This window comes from Gymnoscopelus braueri (assembly GCF_963280865.1).
Source record: "Gymnoscopelus braueri genome assembly, chromosome: 14".
In the NCBI taxonomy this organism is placed as follows: domain Eukaryota; kingdom Metazoa; phylum Chordata; class Actinopteri; order Myctophiformes; family Myctophidae; genus Gymnoscopelus; species Gymnoscopelus braueri.
This window is the reverse complement of record NC_137619.1, coordinates 43,098,309-43,113,877: the sequence shown is the minus strand read 5'-3', so window position 1 is coordinate 43,113,877 and position 15,569 is coordinate 43,098,309. Positions and strand designations below refer to the sequence as shown.

The following is a 15,569-nucleotide window of genomic DNA, read 5'->3' as shown; positions in this document are numbered from 1 at the left end:
TCTAAAGATTGAAAAGGTTTTCAAAAATAGCAGATCTACAGTAAAAGCATTTTTTTATGTTTGAAAGAGGCTTAAATAGGATAGCCTAAATAAAATAAAGTTCAGCTTATGTGTACTTTATATATTAAAGTTTAATATAAATTTATATATACTTGATTTTTATTTTTCAAATCTATTAGAACATTTTGCACTTTTTGACCAAATATTTGGTATTCTAAGACTCCAATATCGGGATGGGCATCGGACCAAAAAAAAGAAACTATCGGTCAGGCTCTAGTCTACATATTTATCACGTGATCTTGCAGTTCAACTAAGTGCAGTGCAAACAAACAAACAAAGATCAAAAAAATAAATAAATAAAACTTCATTCAAACCAGTCAAATGTGATTTTTTCTTTTTCTTTTTTTTAGGAAGTTGGTATGCGTGCGGGTTTGTGTGGGAGGGGTCACATCTCAGTCTCAGCCAATAAGCTCTCACCTAGACCTGATGTCAGCAGGACCACATGGGGGGCGGAGTCTGTAGGGGTTGGAGAACGAGACGTTAAGTATCAAACTCACCTATCCAAGATGTTTCCTAGGGAGCTTATAGGGAAACCAGAGTGCATGAATTATGGGCATCACTTCTTGTTGTCAGTCATTCAATTCAGGGGTTCTCAAACCTTTTCACGTCAAGGACCCCCAAATTGATACGTATTTGGCCGCAGACCCCCATCTGAAAATAATTTGTGCCAGGGACCCCCAGAAGAGAATATTTGTGTTAAAAAATCGAATAAAATTACAAATTATCCATGATTTTCAAAAAGCAGATGTACAAGCTTGCATCTGTGAACTTGTATATCTGCTGTTTTTGAATAGCTAACGTATAAATGGATAAAGTGGTTAAAAAGATTGTGTCACTTAAAAAGCACCATTTAACCCCCATGCAGAGATTCAGATGTCACAGCAGCAACAGCAGCCAGTCAGAATGAAACACAGGACAGGAGCAAGGCGGCTACTGCTGCTAAGAGCAAGTTAGTTAAGTTAGTCATTAATTTGAATCAGCTGTCTGGAGGGAGAGCTTGTAGGGTAAGAAGGCAGACTAATATGACCCTTTTTGATTTCTGTCAGGTTGTGTTCTCACATTATTATCGACTGACACGGAACACTCAAATGAATTGAATGACTGACAACAGGAAGTGATGCCCATAATTCACGGCCTCATGGGACACTGGAAACTCATGGATACGGGAGGTTTCTCGAATTAGGCTGGAGTTTCACTCGTTTTGGTGAAAATATACAGTTGAATTAAAAAAAATCTCCCTTTTTCTGGGCAAAGTGGGTGAAAAATGCAGGAACTCCAACTGACGAATCACAAATCGAAAAAAAAAAAGGTGTCACAGTGAAAACCAGCTATAGGGATTTGGGACCCTCTGTTTTCTGTCCATGTAAAACATCTCGCTCATAATACTCAAATAACCTCATCCATTAGATCAGAGGTTCTCAACCTTTTCTGGATCAGGGCCCACTCGAAAATAGTTCGCGGCCCACCATCTGACCACTTAACACGGCAGCCTGCCGTGTTAAGTGGTCAGATGGGTGGGCCGCGTGCATTTTCAGAGCAAGTTTATTTTAATGATCAGTTAATTGATAGTGTTTACGGCTTGGATCAATGGAACTAATGTAGTATACTTTAAGTTCCTATTTACCGGTATCACAACGTATTTGTCAAGATTTTAAAGCGGCACTATGTTTCTTTTTTATTTTGTCCAATACCCCACAGGATCTGACACAAATTTCGACCTGATGGTCAAGATTCAATTTATCCCCTGAGCAAGCAGGCCGGCTCTATTGGCTCAATGGTAAAAATGTCAGCACTTGCGCAGGGAATCGGGTTCAAATCCGGCGTAGAAGAGGAAAGTTACATAGTGCTGCTTTAATGTTACATTATCATAAAAATCTTAGTGTCTTGCCAATTATTTGGGGTCCACTTGCAATACCCTCACGGCCCACCAGGTTGCGAATTGCTGCATTAGACATCAGTTGGAGTCGGATCTAAACAGAAGAATGTGAAGCTACAGTAGCTGCCTTTATACATTAACTCTGTGCCGAGGTTCTGCATTCCCATAATACAGTATGAATGACACACGTATATTACAGTATAACTATATTACAGTCGTAGTTAGTTACAATATCTCAGACGTCATTCAGGAAACCAGTTCCATCTGAATAGAGCTTTTGAAACATACCCACAGGCATGTAACATATGTCTTATAGACATTATGTTACATACGGTATGCCTATAAGAGAACTCCAAAATATGCTTTTAAGCATATTTTGATTATCGCGATAACATCGTTAATCGCATTTATTTTGGCCACAATAATATGCGACATAAAATGTTCATATAGACCCATTCTAGTCCCAATATCAAGGACCACCCCTACGTCTCTGCATTGATTCTATGATGCTGTTACTTTTTTTTAATGTTCAATAGTTTCCACCCAGATTTAGCCCATTCATTGACTTTAGATCAGTAGGCAGACATCTTGAGTAGACCAGTGGTTCTCAAACGTGTCAAGGACAAGGACCCCCAAATTGATACATATTAGTCTGTGGACCCCCATTTAAAAATATAACCCATAAGAGAAGATTCTTATGGCTATAGCGGTGATTCTCAAACATTTCAATTTCAAGGACCCCCAATTTGACATGCATTAGACCACGGACCCCCATTTTTGGCGTTTTATCTCTGGGACCCCCCAATCTGCACTGTAGTAGCATCAATGTTGACTCTGAGAAATTTGGACACTCTCAGAGTTACAAACCCATAAGGGTCCTTTTTGTTCCGGACTATCAATCATTTGACTGGGGACCCCCCTGAAAACCCCCTCAGGGATCCCTGGGGGTCCCCGGACCCCACTTTGAGAACCACTGTGGTAGACTATCTGGCAGGTAAATAAATACACACACCTCCACTCCCATACTACACAACTACAACACCACACCACACCACACACACACACACACACACACACACACACACACACACACACACACACACACACACACACACACACACACACACCACACACACACACACACACACACACACACACACACACACACACACACACACACACACACACACACACACACACACACACACACACACACACACACACACACACACACACACACACACACACACACACACACACACACACACACACACACACACACACACACACAGCAGTATAGCACACACAGCTAGGCCAAACTGGGCCAGGAAACACACAGGCTACAACTTGGCTGAGGCCCGCAGGGACACAGGCTCATCCATCGATCCAAGTAAGACAGTCTAAAACTAGGTTCAGGTTTCCCAAAAACAAATTCAACAAACATAAATGTCCCCTCTGTCTGTTTCCGACTCACATGGGTTTAGATTAAAATTATTTTTAAAAAGCCATACTGTGTAAGATTCAATTCAGTAGTGTTTTTGGAGACCCCATCTGGTAGCTTCGTTGTGATTACAGCGTTTGTCTATAGTCTGTTAGAACTGCAATTCCCAGAATTTAGTTCCAAACAAAAGCACAGAACCAACTACCACTCCAAAAGGATTTTTTGCATGGTCCTAGCGCTTGGGATATTTTGGAATGCAACAATAGCGTATTTCAACTTTATAAAATTACATAAGTCAATATATTTTCCGGTGTCTGCGTAAATTTGGCGTGTGTGTCGGGGGCAGACACTCTTCACTAAAATACTGGAAAAAATATATATATATATATATGGAATGGTTATTGCGAAAATTATACCAGTGAAGATTTGTAAAAGTTACGCAGTATGACTTTTAAGAAGAAAAGAAAGTTGTTTTTGGGAAACTTGGGATGCTGGGTTGAGATAGGGGGGGTCAGCCCTTACTGCTGTGTGGGAGCCAGGAGATGGGGCCTAGTAGTGGGCCCTGCTGGTGGTGTTTTTCTCTGATTGGCCGCAGGGCGCTGCTGTGGGCGTGGCTAGGCTTTAGGGGCGGAGCCTCCTTGTCGTGGTCTTCCTCCTCGCCCTCGGAAGACAGCAGGTCTGAGATCTGCTGCTGCAGCTCAGGGCTGATGGCGTTCTCCGCCAACACCAGAACACGAAGACACGTGGGGTAGTTCTCCACCATGTCTAGGAACACCTGATAACGTAACAACACATTAACATTATTACATGAAGACACGTGGGGTAGCTCTCCACCATGTTTAGAAATACCTGGTAACAACACACATTAACATGATTACATGATGACACTTGGGGTAGTTGTCTACCATGTCTAGGAACACCTGGTAAGATAACAACACACATTAACCACTTGAAATCCTGGTGAAATGGCTTTTTCTGTCATTTTATTTAGAAGTTTCAGTCTGAAGGTCCCACCCCCTTGGGCTATGGCAGGCATTAGCCAGAGAAGGCTATGTTTGAAGCCTGCACCTCACGCAGCCCGAGGGAGAAAGAGAGGGGCATTGTGAAGCATATATATATATATATATATATATATGTTACTACGTTGGTTATTTCTATCCTAAAATGTTTTCAGATACACATTTTAGCGTACTGTTTAAGTTTAAAACGAGTAATGCTCTGTCTGGCCGTCATCTTGAGTTAAATAGAGAACGTAGCAGCCCAAGAGTGTCTCCCTAATTAAAATCAGGTGCGAGTGGAGCAGGAACGTGAGCTATAGGAATCAAACAGGCGAATGAAATCAAGATTCATATTTATTCATAACATCACGCAGTGCGTTTCCGTTTAAGTAATTAAAGATCGACTTTTAGGGGCTAATGACGTAAGAATACAGAAAAATGGCAACTAATGATAGCTATATCCTCATTATGACTGCAGGTATGCTCTAAAGGTGTGAAAAACGTATTTTTCATTTCACCACGTGAATTCAATACATGAATAAATAAAGTGTTATCATTGCAATAGAGCACTGTTTACCAAACTGTGGGTTGTGGGACCCATTTTAGCGTCTGGGACACACTTTTTATGGGTTGCGACTCGCAACACGTTGTGAGCTTGTTAGATCTGCTATTTTCACTAGTTTGGGTTCCGGGAGACACTCACATTTCTCTTTTAGTTCTCAAGCTAAAAGGTTTGTGTTTAGTTCTCCACCTGATGCCAACACACATTAACATATCGTTTTTCTTTTTTCATTTAATTTTTTTTTTATCCTGAAAAGTAACAGTTTTGAACATATGAGGTTTCATGTCCAAAACCCTACCTTTAACATCATTGCTGTTGTGCCGACAGCATTTGATTGATTGATTGATTGATTGAATACTTAATTAACAGTTTGCAAAAAGTACAGAGGTACAGTTATACAATAATGCTAAAAGGATAACACAAAGGGCTTGTCCTGGGGGCATGTTTCCATTGAGGTCCTGTGTATTCAATTCATCAAGACATATAAAGACATATAATACTATACAAGCAGTAAATGTATATTTACAGAAAAGCAGTGTGTGTGTGTGGGGGGTAAGCTAGAACACTTGTCTAGGTCTAGTTGTAAATTGCAGGTGCTCTTTTATGGCAGTTTTGAAGGAGGGGAGTCACACTTTTTGATGTCTGTTCGTAGGGCATTCCACATTTTAGTGGCATCATAGTAGAATGAATCCCCATGTTTGTGCCGAATCTGGGGGGAATGAGATCAGTAGAGCTCCCTCTGGTATTGTGGCTGTGACTCACTGTTTTGAAGTAGTCAGACAGCAATGATGTTAAAGATAGGGGAAGTGATATGGTAGGGTAGGTTTTTTGTGAAAAAGTTAAAGCGCTATATTGTGATAATAATAATAGAGTGTATGCTAACTGCCATTTTTTATCTATTCTATAAACCAATTCTGCTGGGGGACCCCCTGTAACCCCCTCAAGTACCCCACTTTGAGCACCACTGATGCTGCCACAAAGATCTCAGTGAACCTCCTCAACCTTCCAGACTGCAATAACAATATAATCATAACATCACTTCTCCTGGGATTGGATTAGAGGAGAAAGGCTTTGTAAAGTGGGTTTACACTTTCACCTTGGAGCCGAGGTTGTGCCGAGTGCCTCCGCTCTATAACAGCAAGGATGGCAGAGATTAAAGGTTTATAGTGCTTAAAGGTTTTAAGTGCTTAAAGATTCAATAGAAAATGGGTTTTCGCAGTTTTTTTCAACATTTGATGAGAAAAAGGGCTCTGGTTTCAACATCCTGCCCCTGCTGTTTTATACATTTAGAATGTAGAATGTTCTCTACATTTAGAATGTAGAATGTTCTCTACATTTAGAATGTAGAGAACACTTTCTGTTCTGAATCAACATACACGCAAGACATCCATCCTCTGGCACTGGTTACGGTAGTAGAGCTAATAGTAGTAGTAGCAGTAGTATTTGAATTATTAGTGGTATTAGAAGTATTAGGTGGCTGCCTTTTTAGAAGACCGGAATTATAGGTGGGAGTCTATTAATTCCGATGGAAGAAGTGAACGTGAACACAGCTTCTGAACCATTCTTTAGCTCCATGCTCACTGAACTAAATATTGGACCCAATCGCCAAAAGCCACACAATATTCCGAACATTTTGACACTAAAATGGCTTTACTATCAACCTTTCTCTGTCCCGGCAACACACTCTCGAGGGATCTAGCACCAGTAAACATAGGACGTTCACGAGATCTGCTATCAAACGGCGTCCACTTAGGAGACCGTTTGTTGAGAAGCACTTGACATTTGTGAACCATTTAGCCTCTAGTGGCTCCAGTTGTGGTGGCCTATCTTTCTATATCCACCATCTTTGGTATTAGAAGTAGTTTTAGAAGTAGTAGTAGTAATAGTAGTAGTATTAGTTAGAAGTATTAGTGGTAGGATTAGAAGTAGTAGTACATTATTTTAAGGAGCCACAGTGCCATCTTGTGGCCAGACTAACATACTGCTGCTCAGCCTTTATTTGACCTGGGGAAGAGGAGTGAGAAAAGGACAGGGAGAGGGATAAGCTTGTGCTGATTGATCAGCTGCCGTCTAACCCGAAGTACTGATAAGGCATCTAACCAATCGACACCAGCTAAAGCCATTTCTTCCCTCAGGGATTGTACGACAGCTGCTCAGTGCTCAAAGTGGGGTCCAGGGTCCCTCAGGGTTCCTTGAGGGGGTTCCAAATGGACCCTTAGAGGTCTGTAACTCTGAGAGTGGACAATTGGACCCATAAATAAAGACGTTTGAGAACCACTGACTTATACCCACGGACTAAAGCAAAAATAAAATCTCCTCACAATGAAAAATGTTTGACCAAGTCCTAATGTGCAATTTGTGAAAACAGTGTGAAAGTAATAAATGTAATTTATTATTTGTGGACCATTGAAATGTTGGTGTTTTTAAATAAACGGGGGCAGAATTTGAGAGTAGAATTTGTAAGGAATTGCTTGTTACATTCTTAAGATGTGAAAGAAAAGGTATTTTTATTTTATTAAAATATTTGACTTTTTCCACACCTGGTTACATTTGGCTACACTGCAATTTGAACAAAATACTAATTATTGGAGTGTAAATATAATAGCAATACATGCATGCATGTGAAAAAATTGCCTACACTGCCTACAAAAAAACATTGAATAAAATTGTTGCAAAGCAATGCATTTCTATGTGACTTTTGTTATGGTCCAAAGGTACAGTATGACAAGAGATATGACAAGGTATTTTTATATTTCAAAATATGGTCTCCTTGAGCACAGCAATTGTTGACGGTTGACTTTGAATGTTTTAGGGGTCAAGATTTCCAGAGCGCTCCTCCACTCATAAAATGCTTTCTGTGGGCATGGCCCCATATACTTATTTGATTGGAGTATCTATTTCCATCTAACTCACTCTGTGTCTGAGAGGAGGGCTGTGGACAGTTCAGAAACCAGCCTACTAGTGACATCATCATCTTGAACAAACATTGAAAAATTCTCTTTCTACTACTCTGCCACTACCATGTGGAATGCCCTGACACCATCCATTAAAGGATTGTGTAACACTGGTTTCTTTCAAATCTGGCCTGAAAAAATAGCTACTGTATCAGAAGCCACAAGGGGAGGTACTAGATTTGAATTCCCATGGAAAGGAGGTGTCATTCACTGCCGCCGTTTTTCCTTTTTCTCCTTTAGGCAGGTTTGGTCATTTCAAAACTTTTATCGATGCAAGAACAATTGCTTCTATTCCATCATGCTAACATTCCAGGAAGAGGCTGCAGTTTCTATTAGCTTGGATTCGATGATTTCGATGATGTCACTGGTAGGCAGGTTTCTCAACTGTCCACAGCCCTCCAATGACAGGCAGAGTGAGTAGACGGAAATTGGGCCATCCTATAATGAGCATTAGTGAGGACCATTTAAGATAAGGTTGCCTGATTAATAATGAGATAGAATATAATGATAAATTGTGTTACGCCAAAGAATAACAGGTTGTGATGGGGTGGATTCTAGGTGGTTGTGATGGGGTGGATTCTAGGTGGTTGTGATGGGGTGGGTTCTAGGTGGTGGTGATGTGGTGGTTGCTAGGTGGTTGTGATGTGGTGGTTGTGATGGGGTGGGTTCTAGGTGGTGGTGATGTGGTGGTTGCTAGGTGGTTGTGATGGGGTGGATTCTAGGTGGTTGTGATGGGGTGGGTTCTAGGTGGTGGTGATGTGGTGGTTGCTAGGTGGTTGTGATGGGGTGGGTTCTAGGTGGTGGTGATGTGGTGGTTGCTAGGTGGTTGCTAGGGGGGGTACCTGGGCTGACTGGTTGGTGAGTCCGGTCCCCTCCAGGTCCAACACCTCCAGGGTTCTGCTGGACGCCACGGCAACCGCCAGCATCCCTGCTATCTGGTCTCCTAGCAACCAGAGACACCACAACGATCAAACCAAACCCCACGTAAAAGTGTGAGGACATAAAGATATTAGAAAAACATCGAAAATAGCCAGAAAAATACCCCCCAAAATAGCAGATCTACAAGCTCACAACGCGTCATGTTGTGACCTGGTAAAAAGCTATTTTCTGGTGCGCACATCACTGACACACACACACACACACACACACACACTCACGCACACGCACACGCACACGCACACGCACACGCGCACACACACACACACACACACACACACACACACACACACACACACACACACACACAGGGACAGTGTTACCCAGGGGGTTGTAGTCTAGGTTGAGGACTCGGAGCTGGGAGCTGTGAGCCACAGCGATGGCGAGGCGGGCCCAGGCCTTGCTACTGATTCCTGGGTTAGCACTGAGAGTCAGCTCCCTCAGCCCTGGAACACAGAGGACACAGAGAAACCTCTTATCTCCATACTTTAACTTTTTTGGTTTTTTCCAGTGGTGGAAAAGTACTCAAATGTTTTACTTAAGTAAAAGTATCAGTACTGCAATATAGAAATACTCTGTTACAAGTAAAAGCCCGGAATTCAAAATGTATTTGAGTAAAACGTACAAAAGTATTGGCATCAAAATGTAATAAAGTACCAAAAGTAAAAGTACTCGTTAGGCAGAATGTCCTATTTCAAGTTTTAAAATGTATAAACATATTTTGAAAACAACAGATCTACAAGCTTGTAGCTTGTAGATCTGCTATTTTGAAATGGTCGAAATGTATATAGGGCTGAAGTGGTTAATGTATGTTTTGTGATAATAATCTAAATCTACAAAGTAACTCGTAACTAAAGTTTTCAAATAAATGTAGTGGAGTAAAAGCACAGTATTTGGATCCGAGATGTAGTGGAGTAGAAGTAAAAGTATTGGAAATTGGAAGTACTCAAGTAAAAACCTCAAAATTGTACTTAAGTAAATGTACTTAGTTACTTTCCACCACTGGTTTTCTTCGTAAATTAACGCCCTACTTGATCACACTACAGTGTCACACAAAAGCGTCAAGAGCATCCACAAGCTCAAAACGCACCGCGTTTCGTGAAATATCTGAGACCATTAGGGGTTTTATTTAAGATGCCTCTGACACAGGTATTCTACTGCTAGTGTGATCATTTCAAATACTCTTCAATCTTAAAATAACGAACAACCAAAAATAGCTGATCTACAAGCTCACAACGTGTCGCAGCGTGACATTTGAGCTTGTAGATCAGCTATTTTCGGTGTGCTTCCATTAGAAGACATGCTGCCTTGTATGGAATCCAAATGACTGAAATCTTTTCAATGTACATCATTTCTATGAGGTGTCCAGAACAACATACTAAAAGCCCCAAGATATCCTAGTCGTGGAATACATTTAATTGGCATCGATCCAAAATGGCCGCCAATTATTGCAAAAAATACATATGAAATGATGGTAACAGAATTGTTTTCTTCACAGATAATTTCTATGAAGTCACCAGAAAAACATATATAAAAGTCCTAAGAAATCCTAGTTGCGGAAATATGCTTAATTGGCATCGATCCAAGATGTCTGCCAATTATTGTCAAAAAGCCATATAGAATGATGCTGAGTAGAACTTTAATCCATGCAACAGTGTTTTTTCTATCTTGTCTTGCCGTACCAGACTTGGCTCCGTCAGGCGGGAGCATCCCACAGATGAGGCTGAGGGCCTGGTCTCCCAGCATGCAGTCTCCCAGGTCCAGGCTGACCAGGGACGGATGGGAGGACAGGGACACGTTGAGGCTGACCAGACCTTCGTCCAGCAGAGGACTGCCATGCAGACTGGAGAGAGAGAGAGAGAGAGAGAGAGAGAGAGAGAGAGAGAGAGAGAGAGAGAGAGAGAGAGAGAGAGAGAGAGAGAGAGAGAGAGAGAACCACAAGATACAGAGGAAGAGAGAGCAGGAGAGAAAGAGAAACGTTAAATTAAACGTCTATATTTGATATTTGATTTGATTTTGGTAAAAGACACAATATAACTTAAACCCAGTATAACACATTAAAGCGTAAAGAAACACTTCAAATGTGGTCCTGCAGCATAACTAAAAATAAATCGTCCAATAAATTACATAAAACCAATAGATTACATAACACCAATAGATTACATAGCACCAATAGATTACATAGCACCAAATACATTTTAGCAGCACGCAGCACGTCACATGACACATTACAAAATACAAAATGCATTGAAAAAACGACCTAAAATCCCCAACAACTATCAAACCATAAAGGCCCAAATTAAAGTGCATCACTAGCTTTTGTCATAACCGTTTTTTCACACTGTTTTTATAAGACGATTTAGATTGAGACTGTAGTGATTTGTCATAATATTAATGTACAATTTTTTGCAGACTCTCTTTATCCAGAGCAACTTACAACATACTACAGTACATCAAATGAAAAATGCACAGAGACAGTGTAGTGCCTCAGTAATCTAGGATCATAGGTTAACCAGGAAATCAGTCTAAGCAATAATAACATTAAAAAAATGATGATCTGTACATTGAAACTATAGGATGCCAGGTATATAAATGAACGTAGCAACGTCTAAAAATAACATGCTATCTACATCGTACTTACAACAAGGTCTGCAGTGACCTATTGGCCTGCAGAGCGTCCGCCAGGTGTTTGGTTCTGCTGATGTTGGACACCACCCCCAGGTTGAGGTTAAGTTGCACCAGGCTCTGGCACTCTGCCACGCCCCGACACACCCTGCCGAAGTCCCTGTCCGACAGCTGGCAGCCACGCACCGACAGCAACCTGACCGACAAGGAGGAACATGTTTTGTCTAGAGCAGTGGTTTACAACCTGTGGGTCGGGACCCCCAGGGGGGTCCCCACATGATTTTTCTTTTCTTTTTTTTGGGGGGGGGGGGGGGGTCCCCAGGTGATAGTGAAGTGACAATTTAAGGACTTTTAAGACCTTTTTAATACCTAAAACAAAGAAAAATAAACAAAAACGAAAGAAAAGAAAGACCATTACTGCAACAAAAGTAATCGACAAACTATACTATAAAACATTGGCCACATTGTCAAATACTATAAGAAAGAGGCAAACATTTTGAAAATAGCCGATCTACAAGCTCACAGCGCCTCGCGTTGCGAGGCGTTGTGAGCTTGTAGATCTGTAATTTTCACAATATTTAACTGTGGAACGGAGTCAAACAAAATGGGGGATCCACAGTTCAAATATGATTATTTTTGGGGGGTCGCGGCCTGAAATGGTTGAGAACCACTGACCTAAAGGGATATTTCACTTTCAAACATGTTTGGGGTCATTGTAACATCTGCTCTGGCTTTTGTGTTTCACCCCAGACAGTTTTTAAGTTGTCTGATTCAGTATTTAGATATTTGATATTCATTTTATCAGACACGCCCCCTTCCTATATAAACCATGTAGTAAGACCCATTTAAAACACACGTGTCCTTGGTTCTGGTGACTGATATCGTAAGCATAACGTATACATGTCAATATTTCAAGTAAACGTAACTCAAAATGGTATTAGTTAAGTAAGTACACTACTTCCAGTCCCCCACTGACCTGACACTGTGGTCCCTCAGACTGTCACAGATGTCCTTGACCTCTGCTCCAGACAGGGTCTCTCCTGTGATCTGGATGGACCCAGGCAGCATGGTGGTGGTACAGCCAATACCAAGCCGATAAACAATCAATAACCTTATGACCAGTTAACTAATGATCAATATCTCCCATTATCTGTAGGTAGCTATGGACTGCATGTCTGTAATAATACAATAACTAATAATAAACTCTCGATCTGCTCTACATGTAAAGTGTGTCTTGCAACAACTTGTTATTGGCACTATCATATAAATACAATATGGTTGATTGATTGATTATATTATCCTAATAATTAATATATGGTCCGATTGAGGTAGTCTGCATTACATTCCATAATGACACATTATTAAACGGTCATATTAAAGGTGCATAGTGCGTGTTAATTGATCAGTTAATTGATCATTGACATAAGTTATTGATAAAGCTCGAGTCCTCCGCGCACGCACTGAAAGACGTCATTAATCCTCCTTCGGTTAGCAGGCCGCGGCCACGCGCCTCCGATCATAAGGATACAAAGTAGCCATGCGTGCACGCGCGGCGCGGCGGTCACTTTCAATGGATTATCGGTTCTTCTTCTAGGATCAATGAATGAAACCGATCGGGTCGGTTTAACGGGACGGGTCGTCCGGTAAGGTGATCGTCTGTCCTGTCTCGACTGGTCAGGACGCCACGGGCCGTCGGTCGGTCGGTTGTTGTCGGTTGCTATGGTCACGCTCCTCTGTCACCGGGACACACAGAACGAGCCGGTGTCACGCGCCATCATGTCGCGGTCCGGACGGTACGGGACGTGGCGTGTTTCATTCAAAGAGGTCCGGGCAGGACAGGGTCCATGATGGTGGTGATGATGTTGTCCCCTTGGTTCGGTTCGATCCCCGGCCGGTGGATCCCGCTGGGCTCAGAGGGTCCGCGGTGTGTCGGTAGAAGAGGCTGAGCTCTGAGGTGTCAACTGGCGAGACCGTCAAGTCAGCCGTTCAAATACCTTGTGATTTCCGGTCACTGACTTCAAAATAAAACGAATCACCTGCTTTGGCCAGGCTTCTGTTTTATAATGAATGTATCATCTAGAATTCTAGATTTTATAATGATAATAATAATCATTATTATTATTATCCCTTAATTTTGAGCAAAATAAATGTGAAAACATTTTTGAAATATTTTTGAAAATAGATCTAGCCTACCAGCTCACAAGAGCTTGTAGGTCGGCGATTTAAGAACAAACATTTAGAATGAAAATGTTTGAAGGTGACTTCAGTGGTTATGAAAACACAACTTTTAATGTAATGCATTTTAACACGCTGATATTGTGGAAAGCAGCAGTAGCCTACCTTTAAAAACCTGATTTTATTATGAAAGGAAATCCACCTCTTTTTCGGTCGCCCCCCCCCAGTCAGTGGTCACGTGTTCGATCCCGGTTCACACCTGAGGATAATCTTATTCATTTAGAATGAATCAATCATAATGATCAATATTTCGTTGCTGACGGGGAGAAACCTCTTATCTCCATATTCTAACTTTTTGTGTTTTCTCCTAAATTAACATCCTACTTGATCATACTGCAGCGTCACACAAAAGCATCAAAAGTAGCAGATCTACAAGGTTGCATTTTGAGCTTGTAGATCTGATACGTTTGCTGTTTTGGAATTTGAATCATGAAAAGTAACAGATACTCTGAAGATTCTTGCAGGGGCCCTCATACAAGGTTATTATGATTATGCATGCACTTCATGGTATCACATCACAACGCAAGGCATTAAAAACAAGGCTCCAAACATCCCAAAACAAACTAGTAAGGCTACTTCTTGGCCTCAATCACAAAACCCATCTAACCCCTGCTCATTTTGCTAGGATTGGATGGCTTAGGTTTGAGGACAGAGTACAACAACTTGCTATGGGCCTGGTCTTCAAGATACACCACAACATTGGGATCCCCCTGTATTTGTCTAAATACTTCCAAAATGTTAATGAAGTCCACGATCATAACACCAGAGGCAGCTCCACGAATCATGTTAAACCCAGATTTGGCTCAACAAAGGGAATGAACTCGTTCTCATGCTATTCATCAAAAATGTGGAATGCCAAAAGGAGTAAAGGAGTGTAAAACCCTACTCACTTTCAAAACTGCCTTAAAGATACACCTTCAAGAGGCTGCAATTCGAAAATGGCCCCTGTCTAAGTCTTAACCTACCCCCCTACCTATTTCTTTTGTACATGTTTTTTTCACTCTTCATACCAGTAACCTGTAAGCTGATTGTATGACATTCTGTATAGTAGTGTGTATATCTGTCTGTCTCTTATATGTCATCATGATTTGTGTGCATGGGGATCTCATCTTAAACAAGCTCAGTGCTTAATGAGTCTCCCAGTTTAGTAGACCTTGTATTGTGAATTTGTACTTCCATGTACTGATGTTCTCATGTCTTACTAAATAAAGTACATCAATCAATCAATATGAGGTTTCCACCCGACAGAGACTAAATGTAAAAGTACTAATTATACAATCATATTACTGTATTGTAGTGCATTAATGTGTTAATCACTTTAACGTTACAACTGGTAAAAGCGGGGTTAAAAAATAGCCTACAGTACTTGAGTAAATTGGTTGCTTCTCAACACTTGTCAGCAGTAGGGGGTTCATTTCAACCGGATACACTGTAGCAGTGGTTCTCAAAGTGGGGTCTGGGGACCCCCAGGTGTCCTTGAGGGGGGTTCCAGTGGGTCCCCAGCAAAATAGGTTAGCATATCAAAATCATTTTGACAATTTTAACCCTATACCACATCAGCTATTTGAAAACAGCCGATCTACAAGCTTGTGATTAGCTATTTTCAAAACATCTTGAATTTCTTTTTTACATTTTAAGAACACAAATCTTGTATGGTGGTCCCAGGCACCGAATATTTTCAGATGTGAGGTCCGTGGCTAAATACAGTACATATTAATTTGGAGTCCTTGACATGAAAATGTTTGAGAACCACTACACTATAGGAATCAAACTTGTGGCGTTTTGGTTACAGTTACACCAGTATGTTACACCAGTATATACAGTTTAAAAACCTCCCAAAACAACCACAGTTTATTTCATAATGATCATAACACCACCACTA

General features: G+C 41.2%; 1 protein-coding gene across 1 annotated transcript; it reads right to left on the bottom strand.

Moving 5' to 3' along the window:
- Window positions 1–445: 445 nt before the first annotated feature.
- lrrc73 (leucine rich repeat containing 73) lies at window positions 446–12,645 on the bottom strand (the record flags this gene model as incomplete). The annotated part of the gene is made up of 7 exons (XM_080449377.1): window positions 12,429–12,645; window positions 11,469–11,648; window positions 10,510–10,670; window positions 9,151–9,273; window positions 8,734–8,834; window positions 3,900–4,152; window positions 446–516 (listed from the first exon to the last, which is right to left on the bottom strand). Exons 1-7 carry the CDS (start codon window positions 12,518–12,520, stop codon window positions 446–448), a joined length of 981 nt encoding a protein of 326 aa, XP_080305503.1. The 5' UTR covers window positions 12,521–12,645.
- Window positions 12,646–15,569: the final 2,924 nt, after the last annotated feature.